The 12,173-nt window shown below is 41.0% G+C and overlaps 1 protein-coding gene across 1 annotated transcript in view; it reads left to right on the forward strand.

The window, feature by feature from the left end:
- Positions 1-12,173, forward strand: part of THBS4 (thrombospondin 4) — a 39,121-nt gene that overhangs the window by 6,632 nt on the left and 20,316 nt on the right. Inside the window, exons 3-7 of the mRNA XM_021531126.3 lie at positions 1,734-1,981; positions 3,117-3,222; positions 7,926-8,008; positions 8,581-8,632; positions 10,488-10,660. Coding sequence (XP_021386801.1) covers positions 1,734-1,981; positions 3,117-3,222; positions 7,926-8,008; positions 8,581-8,632; positions 10,488-10,660 — 662 coding nt within the window. The remainder of the gene's footprint in view (positions 1-1,733; positions 1,982-3,116; positions 3,223-7,925; positions 8,009-8,580; positions 8,633-10,487; positions 10,661-12,173) is intronic.

Genomic DNA, 12,173 nt, shown 5'->3' on the forward strand with positions numbered 1-12,173 from the left:
GCCCTGCCTCCATCTCCTCTTTCTTTCTCTAGGCTACTGTTTTGTTTGGTCACTCTGAATGCAGGGCCCTGATCCAAAGACCTTACTTTTATATGCCAGGCGTGCATAATATTCACATAAATAAAATGCCTGCAATGTACTCTGTCTTGTCATATCTTTGAGTTTGCCAAGAAATGCTACCTTTTAGCAAGTTACTGGTGACCTCATGCACCTTTGCGGAAATCTCAGCTCTGGCAGTGTTTTGACATAGACAGAAGTGAAAACAATCCTGGTATTGATCACAGCTGTTGAGGCTCTAGCACTAGTCTAGAGTTCAAAGATGGAAACATACCCTGCCCCGTTCATGCTGGTATAAATCTGGATTTTTTTTTAATCATTGTACTGTGGAATTAAAAAAATTTTAGGGAGCATATGTGCAGTAAGTTGGGAGGTCACTAGCACGCAGGTATCATAGATCAAAGCAATTATCTTAGTAGTGGAAAGATGGGAAGGTAGTTTGTTAAATTGGATAGTTTCAATAAGTAGCTGTTATTAGTTCCAAAGCTAGTATGAGCTTTTACCTCCACTATATCCACAATTTTTGGTTGACTTAGTGTCAGATCATTTGTGAGCTCTCACTTGATCTAACTGTAGCAGCCATCAGTGAATTTCAGACTTTAGCAAGAGCCAGCACGTAAATATTTAGATGCCTGATGTCTCTGCAGCTTGATTCCTCATGCACATAACTGATAGGATCAGGAAATAAGAGTCTGTTGGTTGGTGACCAGTGGGATCTTTGAAGGTCTGTCTGATACTGCAGGGTAGTTGTACACTGTCCAAATGCATTCAGCTCATAGCTTCTGCAGAGATGCAGTTGGAGAGCCAGGGAGAGATGTGTGGAGAGAACTAGCTAGCTGATCTTAGAGATCTGGCTCACAGATTCTAGCTTACTGATCCAATTTCTTTAGGAAAGAGACCTTCTTTTCAAAATTACTCAGCAAGTATTTATTGCAAGAGTATTTGTCTGCTGTTGTGGGCTATTTTTGATGGTGCATTTTACTTAATTAAATGAGAATTTTTATCAGGTAGGTCAGTCATTAATGCTTTTAAAAAGAGCTGAGAGAAGGTTTAGTCATATCTAGGAGTGGACTATGCCTTTTCTGCATTATACTTTGGTTTTATTGAGTGTTTTTTACAGAGAAGTGCAGTTATTGTTTTGGAAACATGCTTCCTTTGGTTTCTAATTATACATTTGGATACACTCTTAGGATGGCTCCACTGTATGTGGTATGCATCACTGAAATTAATTTTCTAGTTGCATACTTCTGCTACAGAATATTTCTGGGTCTGTAGAAATGTACAAACCAAATATACAAACCATTTCTGGGTCTGTAGATATGTACAAACCAAGGTGCTGACTGGAGGCTGCCTGCTAGGCCCTGTAACTTTACCACTTGCCTTTTAACACATTATTGCCTGTAAAGTGACTTTGGTAAAGCCATTTAGAGAGGCCTGGACAAAGCAGAGAAAAACTCAGCACAGGCAGCAGAGCTTTGCAAATAGAGAGTCACGTAAGCATCTTGGACAGTCAGTGTCTCATTTATTATTACCATTGTGTCTGCATATGGGTTGCATTTACAAAAGCGGACACATGGAAAAATACCAGAGCAATTGCAGATTTCCACAGGATGTTCCTTGATCAGCCTGGGGCTATCTGCTACCCTCTGATAGTTCTTCTTTGTATTTTGTCCTAGCGGTGCTGCGCTATCTGAAGAGTGATGGAAGGCTGAATTCTGTGATCTTTAGCAACATCCAGCTGGCTGATGGGAAACCCCATGCTGTCATCTTGTGGCTGACTGGCCTGCAGCAGGGATTGAGCACAGTGGAGTTGTATCTGGACTGCCTGCAAGTAGGTGCCATTGAGGACTTGCCAAAACCATTTTCAGCACTGTCTCAGAAGGTGGTGTCAGCTGAGCTGCGCACACTCCAGGAAAAGCCACAGGTGAGCATGGAAACTGGGAACAGGCTGAGGACTTAGAGGGATCACCAGTGAACCTCTGGATCACTGAATTCAAACTTCAGTTCTCACAGCAGCCAAGCTCTGTACAGTAATACGTTAATACTAAGTTGTGAAATAAATGTAAATAGAAGCTCCGTATGGAGCAGGTGAAATGTTAGCTCACATGAGCCCTATAAAAAATTTGCTATTTGTCTTAGACATAATTTTTAGCTTTTTAAATAAAATTAAAGAAACCTACTGCCTCCTTTGCTTCAATCTAATTGTTTTTCTGGGGAGTGGACTTTCTGTAAGGACTTAGCTAGTGCAGTAAGGACAGCTTTTCACTAGTTTCTTACAGCAATTCTGTATTAGCAGTTCTTGTCTATGTATGTGGCTTTCCTCTTCATGATACAACAAGAGACTAAAAACGATAAAAGAAAGGGAGGACTCTTGTGATGCCAGAGTGAAAGCCTCACCTGTTTGAGTGCAATAGCTTTTCTTCCTCTGTCTGTCAACCAGGAGTTGATAAAGCTTCCGTGTCAGTGATCTGAGATAAACAGTGTCTTCCACAGCATCTTCCATCATCATTAATCAAAAATACTTATTAGAAGATACAAAGGCATTCTTCCACAGCACCTTCCATCATCATTAATCAAAAATACTTATTAGAAGATACAAAGGCATTCTGCCCCCAAGGTTGCCCACTTGCTTTGTTTCATTACAGGCTTGAAAGTGAGCCTGTTTTTATGGAGAATGTCTGATGTGCCCATATTCCTGACATGAATATATGTACCTGTTTGAGAGGAGAGGGAAAAAAACACTGCTTTGGATGCACTTAAAAAAAATCATATACCACAGAAATATGTGAACTCCCTAGTATGTGAGATCATATGAATTGAAACTGTAAAAAAAAAAGTTTTAAATAAAACCATAGCTATGCAAAAATCTGCAGGCAAATATTAGGGATTTTATACAGTTCACGTGGTGATGGATAGTCCTGAAGGGAATGGTGTAGGACCCCTGCCTGCGTAGGAAATGGACTCCTTCTCTTAAAAAAATGAATTTACTTTGTCTGATACTTTATATTCTTCCCATTGTTGTACCAGAATTGTGAGCTCTGTTTTTCTTGTGAGTGCAGGATACACTAGATGAGCTAAAGCTGGTAACTGGAGGAACCCTTGCTGAAGTGGGAAACCTGCAGGATTGTTTTCTCCAGCAAATTGAGCCTGTACCTCAGTACACTGGTAAGGCCTGCAACTGGGAGTTAAAATTGTTCTTAATGATAGCAGTGCAAGAAAGCTAATGTGATGAATATTGACAATGTGAAGAAGCCTATAGTCAAGTAATAACAATTACTTTACTAAATTATAGCTATGACAATTTCCTGTAAATGTTTTAGAAAATGTTCCATTTGGAGATAAAACTGTTGCTAGTGATATAACAATGAATTGTTGTTTTAGTGAAAGACAAGTCTGTAATGACTGAAAGAGGTTTTTTAGCTTAATTTGGAAGGCAAATTTTTGTGATGATAATCTGCTTGTGTCAGCGTAATAATTGCAAACAATTGCAGATGGAAAGCCGTGCTTTTAAATGGGGTACATTGCTACTGGTTCTGTGAAAAGAAGATCAATGGAGTAGCAGGACCTACCCATGTACTTATCCATACTGACAGCACCCATCGTTTGTTGAGCACTGGACTGTCACCCAGAGGGGAGGAGGTGTGAAGGAGCTTGCAGGAGACTGAAGAAAATGTTTGTGCCATGGCTAGAGAGCCTGTATATCTGTGTGGGAAAAGCCATTGCATAGTAGCCACTAGTCCTGCCGCAGTTTAACCAAGGTTTTTGTCACCTGCTGAATGGAACATTGATTTAAAAGCAATTCCTTTTTGGCCTCTGCTGAGCATTGTGCAGACTGAGCAGGGAAGAGGGAAGAAAGCAAGGAACTGAGAGTATTGGGATTCCTGCAGGCCCTCAGGGGCTTAATGCTATCCCCTATGTTAGGTGAGGATGCTTCCCGACCTCTGGGCACAGAAAACCTGTCCTAGACTGTCCCATCTGTAGTCGTTCTAGTCCCTGTCCATCTGCCTTTCTGCTGTGGGTGTGAGGGAGAAGAAAGGGTTCACACTGTGTATGGAATATATTAATACATGACAGCCATAGGAAGGAAACTCAGTACAAGGTTTGAAACAGTATTCATGATACCTTGTCTCTTGTGCCCTTTCCTGTCCCCTGCCAAACCCAGCTTAGTTTTGATAAGCACAGAAACAAGATGCAGAAATTTATGAGAGCATCATGGTTATGTCACATGAATGTAGGCATCACTGGTGTGTGGTGGTAACAAAATCTGGTCTACCTTTCAGCTATGTACGTCCTTAGTTCCAGATACTTCTGTTTCCTTTCTTCTTAACATATATACACTTAGATAAAAAAATGAATTTTATCCTCAAAGCTCTCTCTTTTTCATTAAATCAACAGCATTTGAACACAAAACAGACAGCTAAGCAGTGGGATGAGATTATGATGATCAGACACAAGCTGAAGATGTATATTTGGATTTTTGTGTTTGGGTAGGAAAATAGGATGCAAGGTATACTGGGTTTGGTAGATGAGATTAGTTTGCTGCATGTGATTACCATCACAAAATCATTCTGGTCCCAAGAGATCTTAAGAGGTTGTCTAGTTCATGTAGGGTACTTGACTCTGACAAAGTATAAAAAATAGCTATGTTGCATCAGACCAAAGGCTCTTTAAACAAGTTGCTGTTAGAGACAGTATATCAATATAGAGCCACAGGCAAGAGAATAGTGGAATGGAGTCTTAGTGTGGTTTTCTCTGAATTCTTCACTGTTCCCCAGTTCATGGTATTCAGAGCTCTTGTCTCAGAGGTGTTGTCTTTGTTTTGTACTCAATATATGTTTTTGTCCATGAATCTGTCCAGTTAGTTTTAAATGCATGGTCAAGAAATTTATCACATATCTGAGGAATATTTCCTTCTGTTTACTTGGAACCTGCCTCTTCCTAATTCCACATAAAATTAGTATGTACAGCTTCTTTGGTGAAAGATTATAGGCTGTTCAGAAATGGTTTTATTGTCAGCCGTCATCTATACTATAATCCTTGTTTGCTCACCAGACAAGAAACCACAATCTTCTAGAGTACAAAAAGTTGGACGATGTTCTCACACACATGCTGTGATTCTTGAGATTGTCCCATGTGGGGCCAGGATTTGACCCAATAATCCTGATGAGTCCCTTCCAACTCAGGCTATTCCATAGTTCTATGGGTGTCATTCTCTTAGAATGACAATTGATTATTTGAGTGACACAGACAGCAGCCAATGTGTTGCTTGAGCCAGAGAGCTGTTGCTCCTAAGAGAGTTAGAAGCAATAGCTCGGAGGTGTTTCACCGTGGCAAGTGTTTGTGCATGCCTGGGCCAATTGGCTGTGCATTTAAGCTGGTTCTATACTGCAACATCCTGGCAAGAGAAAGATGGGGACTTCAGATAACTGTATAGCTTCTTGCTGGTACCTTTTGCTTACCTGCTTTCTCCTGGATCCACTATATTGTGGACTGACAGCTTCCTTAAAAGCCTCTCTGAATACTTATCCCTAAACACTGGTTATTCTGCTGCAAGTGGGGCCTGCTGTTGGAATTACTTTTAATGGAAGAGAAAATAACCAAAACCAGGGGTATTCAGCTGTTTCTGCTCTGCTGTCTAAATTTGCACACAGGACATGTAGTTCATGGCAGTTTAACCTGTTTAGTCCACCTTAATGCAAAACATAACTACAGAGTAGATCTGGTTTTGATTTAGATGTTAGCCAACAAACACCATCTGAAGTCTTGAGAATTTTTTGCAAGTTTCAATTACTAATGCCTAAATGAGCCTTTATTTTAAAAATAAAACAAGAAGAGACCCCAGCATCTGCCTGACAGCCTGTGTTCCACTATGGGATTCTAAAATACGCATGATATTATGTCCTGCTGTTGTCATCCAAATAAAAATATGGCAAGGTTATGACTAGAACCGAGGCAGGCTCTGGAACAGGTGATTCCTGACTTCAAATTTGTTCAGTGTTTGGATGAGAAAATACAAAGTGAAGAAAACTTAGTATGTGAGGATTTGGATGGTTCCCATTAGAATGTTTGAAAACAGTTAGACATGCTTTGAAGTACAAAACAATAAGGTAAACATTAAGAGACACATTTTTCATATAAGCTTTCAGTACTCACAAAAATAGCATGTGAATAAAACTGCCTGAAGCTATCAGGCATAATATCAAAATATCCTGCCTGCCTAGACTGTGGAAGAGCATATATTTGTGAAGCTTGTTTTTAGATACAGATTTAGAGAAGTAAACAAATATCTTTTTCTTAAGAGGTACAAATTCACAAGTAAGCTGCAAAGAGAAGCAACTACAAGCTACTGTGCTAAACATGCTCTCTGCTTCTCTGTCACTGGCTCAAAACCAGTGTTTTATTTAAGATATTAAAATCTCCTCTGAACATCTTGGGTTTGATTTGGTCCTTCCCTATGGCTCATTACAGATGCAACTTTTGGTCTTGTCTTAGAGGTCTTTAATTGGTTACTTGGTATTGAAGACTGACTTCTGGTGTGAGTTAATAGTGTGTTGAGTAGATATTTTGTGAGTCCATACAAAGTCTGCACCTGTCAGAAACAAATGCAGCCATGAAACTTGTGCAATGTGATGAGCTGCCTTTGAGAAGAAAGGCCAAATGACTGTTGCAGTTACAAAAACAGTGTTTTGTCAGAGCAGGCACTGTTGATGTGTTCTCAGAGCTTCACAGTGAGCTTGATTAGAAAGCTGGGTAGCTTCACTTTGAAAAATATGTATGAATCAGTAGTGGTTACAACTGTGCTGTGCCAACAGGCTCAGGGAAGTAATTAACCCCCTGTACTCAGATTGGCGAGGTTGCACCTCAAATCCTGTGTTCAGTTTTGGGCCCCTCACTTTAAAAATGAGATTGAGGTGCTGGAGTGTGTCCAGTGAAGGGCAACAAAGCTGGTGAATGGACTAGAAAATGTGTCATATGAACAGCTGAGGGAGCTGGGTTTGTTCAGTCTCAAGAAGAGGAGGCTCAGGGGGATTTCATTGCTTTCTGCAACCACCTGAAAGGAGGGTATAGCCAGGTGGGCACCAGTCTCTTCTGCCATGCCTGCAGTAGGAGGACATCAGGAAATGGCCTTAAACTGAGGCAGGGGAGATTCAGCTTAAATACTAGAAATATTTTTTTCATTATTAGGGTGGTCAGGCATTGGAATAAGTTGCCAGGGGAGGTGGTGAAATTACCTGGAGGTGCTCAGATGGTGGCTGTATCTGGTGCTAAGGTGATGGTATAGTGGTTTAGGGGTCACAGTGGTAGTGTTGGGTGGATGGTTAGACTGCATGATCTTAAAGGTCTCTTCCAACACTGATGATTCTATGACTTTGACTCTGTGACACAGAATGCGCTTACGCGTGGTGTCTTCTGCTTGCATGCACATGTGCTTCATGGCCTCATCTTGCTCTCTTGCTCCAAATAGATTATCACAAATACCAGTTCTGAAATCCTGAGGTTTCACTCAGGGTTGCTGGTCTCAGGCCTTGGGAGGAACCAGTAGCACTAGCGACCTTAATTGCCCAAAGAGCCTTAACACTGAAGTAATGGTAGAAGAATCATGATCTTATTTTCCTCTCTGTGGAGAGCTTTCTGCTTTGCCCATTTCTGTGGTATATGAGGAGTTCAGTCCAGAAAAGCCTTGAGTTTGTGAAAATCACCCTATAAAATTTGAAGTAAATACTGTGTTTGCTCTGATGGTTTCTACAGGGCTTGAGTAACAGTAGTGTCTGTTCTTCATGGGGTTTCTATTTTATATCTCAGAAATTACCATGACAAATGACAAAGAGTTATGTTGTACTCTCTTTTCCATTGCTGCTTCCCTGCAGGTGATTTTAATAGGCAGCTTATGGGTCAAATGATGCAGATGAACCAACTACTGGGAGATGTGAAAGACCTTCTTAGACAACAGGTAATATAAGGAGGCTTTGGTGTGAAATATCCCAGTTTTGCTTCTTTGATAGAGTCAGCACAGATGGTGGGTAAGCAGTATACTCCTGTCTAGAGTTACTGCCTTGAAGGTATGACACAATTAAGAAATAACTATATAGGTCCTGGTACCCTGTGCTTGCAAGGGAGGATCATTAAATGTAGGAGTGTATGGGGCTTGCTTGTTCAGATCAAGAAAATTTAGTGTCTGGTGAGGGAGTAGCTCTCCTAGCCCACTATTAGATAGTCATGGGTCTGTTGCATGGAACTGAAATTGCATTTGTTTCACTTGCTGGTGGGCTACAGAACTGAAATTGCTGGTGGCACATTCCTTTGGTCAAACAAGGCACTTTGGACTTTTGATGAAGGCTTAACCTAAGTACATCCATTATCCATAGCCTTCATTTTATGGAGTACAAAGAGCATCTCATTTAAGACCAATTACTTGTGTTGCATGGTTTGAGTGGCATCTTGGGGACTGTTGTTTCTTCACTCAGCCAAATGCAAACTGAAACTATCTGCACCTAAATAACATTTATTTTCTGTATTCTCAAGGTTAAAGAAACAACTTTTCTGAGAAATACTATAGCCGAGTGCCAAGCATGTGGTGAGTATTCCTGTTATTGCTGGTAATCTAGAAGAGATTAGAGTTGTTTTAAAACTAGTATTGATCCTATTAGCTTTATGTGGTTTCTAAAAAGTACTTTTCAAAAAATACTGTGTCCAAAGTTCTAGTGTATTTGTATTTAGATACAGATTTAAAATAGATTTTCATTAGAGAAAAAGCTTCCACAGACCCAACAATCACCTATTGGTGGATAAAATGCCACTGAACCAAGCAGTAACACTCAGGTTCTACTGTCAGTTCTCACTCTGTCACAAAGCTGTGCCACATGTTCTGGTAGAGGGAGACACCATCTCCCAGCTGTCTCATGCACAGTCTTAGTAGAAGGACAATGGAGAAATCATATTCTGCTCTGGTGGTATTATGTGTCTGAGGAAGATCCTATGCAGTCCACTTGAAGTGTGTCTGATTCTGAGTAGGCAGTCACTAGTTAACAGCAGTAAGACCAAAAAGGTGGTCTTTATCTTTTCTCTTAATGAAAAAAATGCATACTTTTCTAAATGCTACTGCATGGCCCTCCTGCATCACACACAGCTGACAATCAATGCACCAGAGCAATCAGTATAAAAACCAATATACTCCCTTACTGTGTGAGACGAAAGGTCTTAAACTTATCAGGCCTTTTAGTTGATTTCTTCTCCTGGTCTATCAGCCTCATCAAAACTTAAGTTGAGCTCTAAGGAGGGTAACCCTTTATAAGTGCCAAAGGAAAGCTCAAATTCCTACATACACTTGTACCAAAGTTCTGTACTGACCAGAGTCTCAGAAAGACCCACCTTTGGCTTGTCTCTATGCATCTAAGCCTGTGTACTTGCATAGTCCTGCTGTGTTTGTGGGCCACCTGCTGCTCCTTCTTTATTCTTCTTATTTGTAGACCGTCAGAGATGCTGTTGTAGTGTTTTTCTTACAAAGCAGAGGTGTTACAAATTTAGCCAGAAAAATGCCCTGTATTTGTATCCTTATACTTGAGTCCCTTGGTCTGAAGTTACAGGCTTTCAGAGTTTCCTGCCCTGGCCTGTGGGAAGATGGATTGTAGGAGAATAGAGATAGTGCTGAAGGCAGTCTTGCCCCTGAGGCGTTGCCGCTGTACTAATTACCCAAGAGTAGGAACAGGCCTGCCCTTAATAGGACACAGCTGTGTCCAATAAGGATGGGTGTTATAAAAGAGTGGATTAGCTAGCTGAGAGGGAGCTGGAGTTTTTTGGCTGTGCTGCAAGGAGTAAGGGTCAGGCAGTTGTGCAAGGGACAGTAAGGGTTTATGTGTGCTGCCAGGGACAGAAAGGATCAGGTGTTCATGTTAGAGACAGTCAGGGTCAGTATGTGCTGCCAGGGACAGAAAGGATCGGGCAGCAGTGACAGGGACAGGTAGAAGTCAGCTGGCCATGTGGAAGAGAAAGAAAAGCAGTCAGTGTTGCGAGGAGCTGCCTGTGAGAACTCACAGAGAGAAGGTATGAGAGTCTTACAGTAAGATAATAAGCCAAAGGTGACAGTTCCCATCCACCATTGATTGGTGCCAAACACCAATACCAATAATTGGTGGCCCATCTGGGGACGAGAAGCAGATATGTTTTAGGACTAACCTAGAAGGAGGACTCCAATATGCAGCCAAGAGAAGCACATGGAACTAAATGAATAGCCTCAGTTTCCCTTGCTGGGGACAAGTAAGTTCCTGAGCCATTCCTAGCATGGAGCCTTTCAGCTACAGCACAGCTGCTGGCAGCAGCACAGTGCAGGGACATGAAGTGTCTTGGGAATTCCTTCAGAATGCCTGCCAATTGAGAGCCATGATGAACATTTCTTTCAACCATTTGAAACTGTTGTTCTTTCTGCATTAAAGGTTTAGGCACTGTGAGTTTTCCAACTCAGCTTCCTAGGCGCACTAAACCGAAATGTGAAGTTAATTCCTGCTTCAGGGGAGTGAGGTGCATGGAGACAGCAGAGGGATTTCAGTGTGGGCCCTGCCCGGAAGGACTCACGGGAAATGGAGTTACATGCTCAGATATTGATGAGGTAAAATAGTTACTTTCACTGAATTAAAAAAAAAAAAACTTAAAAGCAACTGTTTCATACATATCAATGGGTTGCTAAATACTTTGTCTTCAGCATTTTCTGGCTGCTTGCACAGTGAATGTCAATTAATTCTGATTTGATTTTATATCCCTTTTTTGCTGTTTCTTCAACCTTATGGAGGTTATGTGTGTGAAAACTTGAACCACTCTGGTGAGTTGAGAAGTCACTTAAAGGAGCTTAATATTTGGAAAAAATCCCAGAACCTAAACCTAACCAAAACACATTTTGACATTGTCATTTCTATTCCACAAGAAGATGCTGTAGCTTCTGTTATAAGCTGCAGAAGCACTTTTTTTAATATGGGCTTTGTTTCTTTAAATTGTTGTGTTCCCGAACCAGCCTTGGAGACCAAAGTCATTGCTTCAACCCGAACCGGAGTCATGTTTGCATCCTTACCTTAGAATTCTATGAAAGAAAATAAACAATCATTGTCATTGTTCCTTTTGCTTCTTTGTGTTGAAATCTGATAATGTTGACTTAAATCTACTTTTTTTTTTTGTGCTGTATGTTAGAAATTCAGAGTTTGCTTGTATTGAGGACTGAATTAATAAATCTACAGTTATCTTAAATGATTAAAGAAAACCTGTGTTAATTGGAATGTGACACTTACTTGTAACAGAAATGACAAAACCACTTACACGTTCACTGCATTTTTTCTGTGGGATGATTTTCACCATTACTCTTTAGTCTTTTTTGTGAAAAACTACCTGGATGTGGTAGACCAAGGAACCAGCAGAACTAGATCATAAACTGTGCCTGTGGATAGTTACTACCATATTAGTACCAGTGTACCTGTTTAATAATGTAAAACAGCAAAAGCAATTCCCTATTTCCTCTTCCTAGCCAACAAGAAACGTGCTTTGACTGCTCTTTTGATTTACTCCCTCCTGTAGACCATCAGGAGAGGATTTGATGTGCCTCACACCTGTCTCCAAAAAGCACTGGGGAGAGAAAGTGAGTTGAGTGTGGCAATTTCCTGCGACATTGGCAATGTCTCTTGTTTTGCCTTACGTGCTATGAACTGTGTCTGCTGCAACAGAAGGCACAAAAAATGGAAGTGAAGCTCTGAAATGTGAATGGAAGTGATGGATCCAAGACAGCTGTGGTACATGTTTCATGCTACAGACAGCCATGGTGTGAGGTTCAAGCCAGCCTAGGTGGAGCCTGCCAGCATGGGTGGGTTTCACCTCCTGAGCTATTTTCAGACTGAGGCAAAGCATGGCAATAATCTTCTCACTGCCATTTCCAGGGTTGGAGCAACTCTACCCATTACAGCAGTGGTGGATAAAGAAACAAGAATGGTTTATGATGGCTTGATATTAAAGTGGTTGTCTGTTAGCAGTCAGGCTCTAATCACTGGGGATTCATGTACGTTCATCTTCCTGCCACCATTCCACATGACAGACAACCTGCTTTCACATTAGAAACAGCAAGGAATTTTTGCCAGAATTGT

The sequence above is a fragment of the Lonchura striata genome, chromosome Z (assembly GCF_050655825.1).
Source record: "Lonchura striata isolate lonStrDom1 chromosome Z, ASM5065582v1, whole genome shotgun sequence".
NCBI classification, from domain to species: Eukaryota; Metazoa; Chordata; class Aves; order Passeriformes; family Estrildidae; genus Lonchura; species Lonchura striata.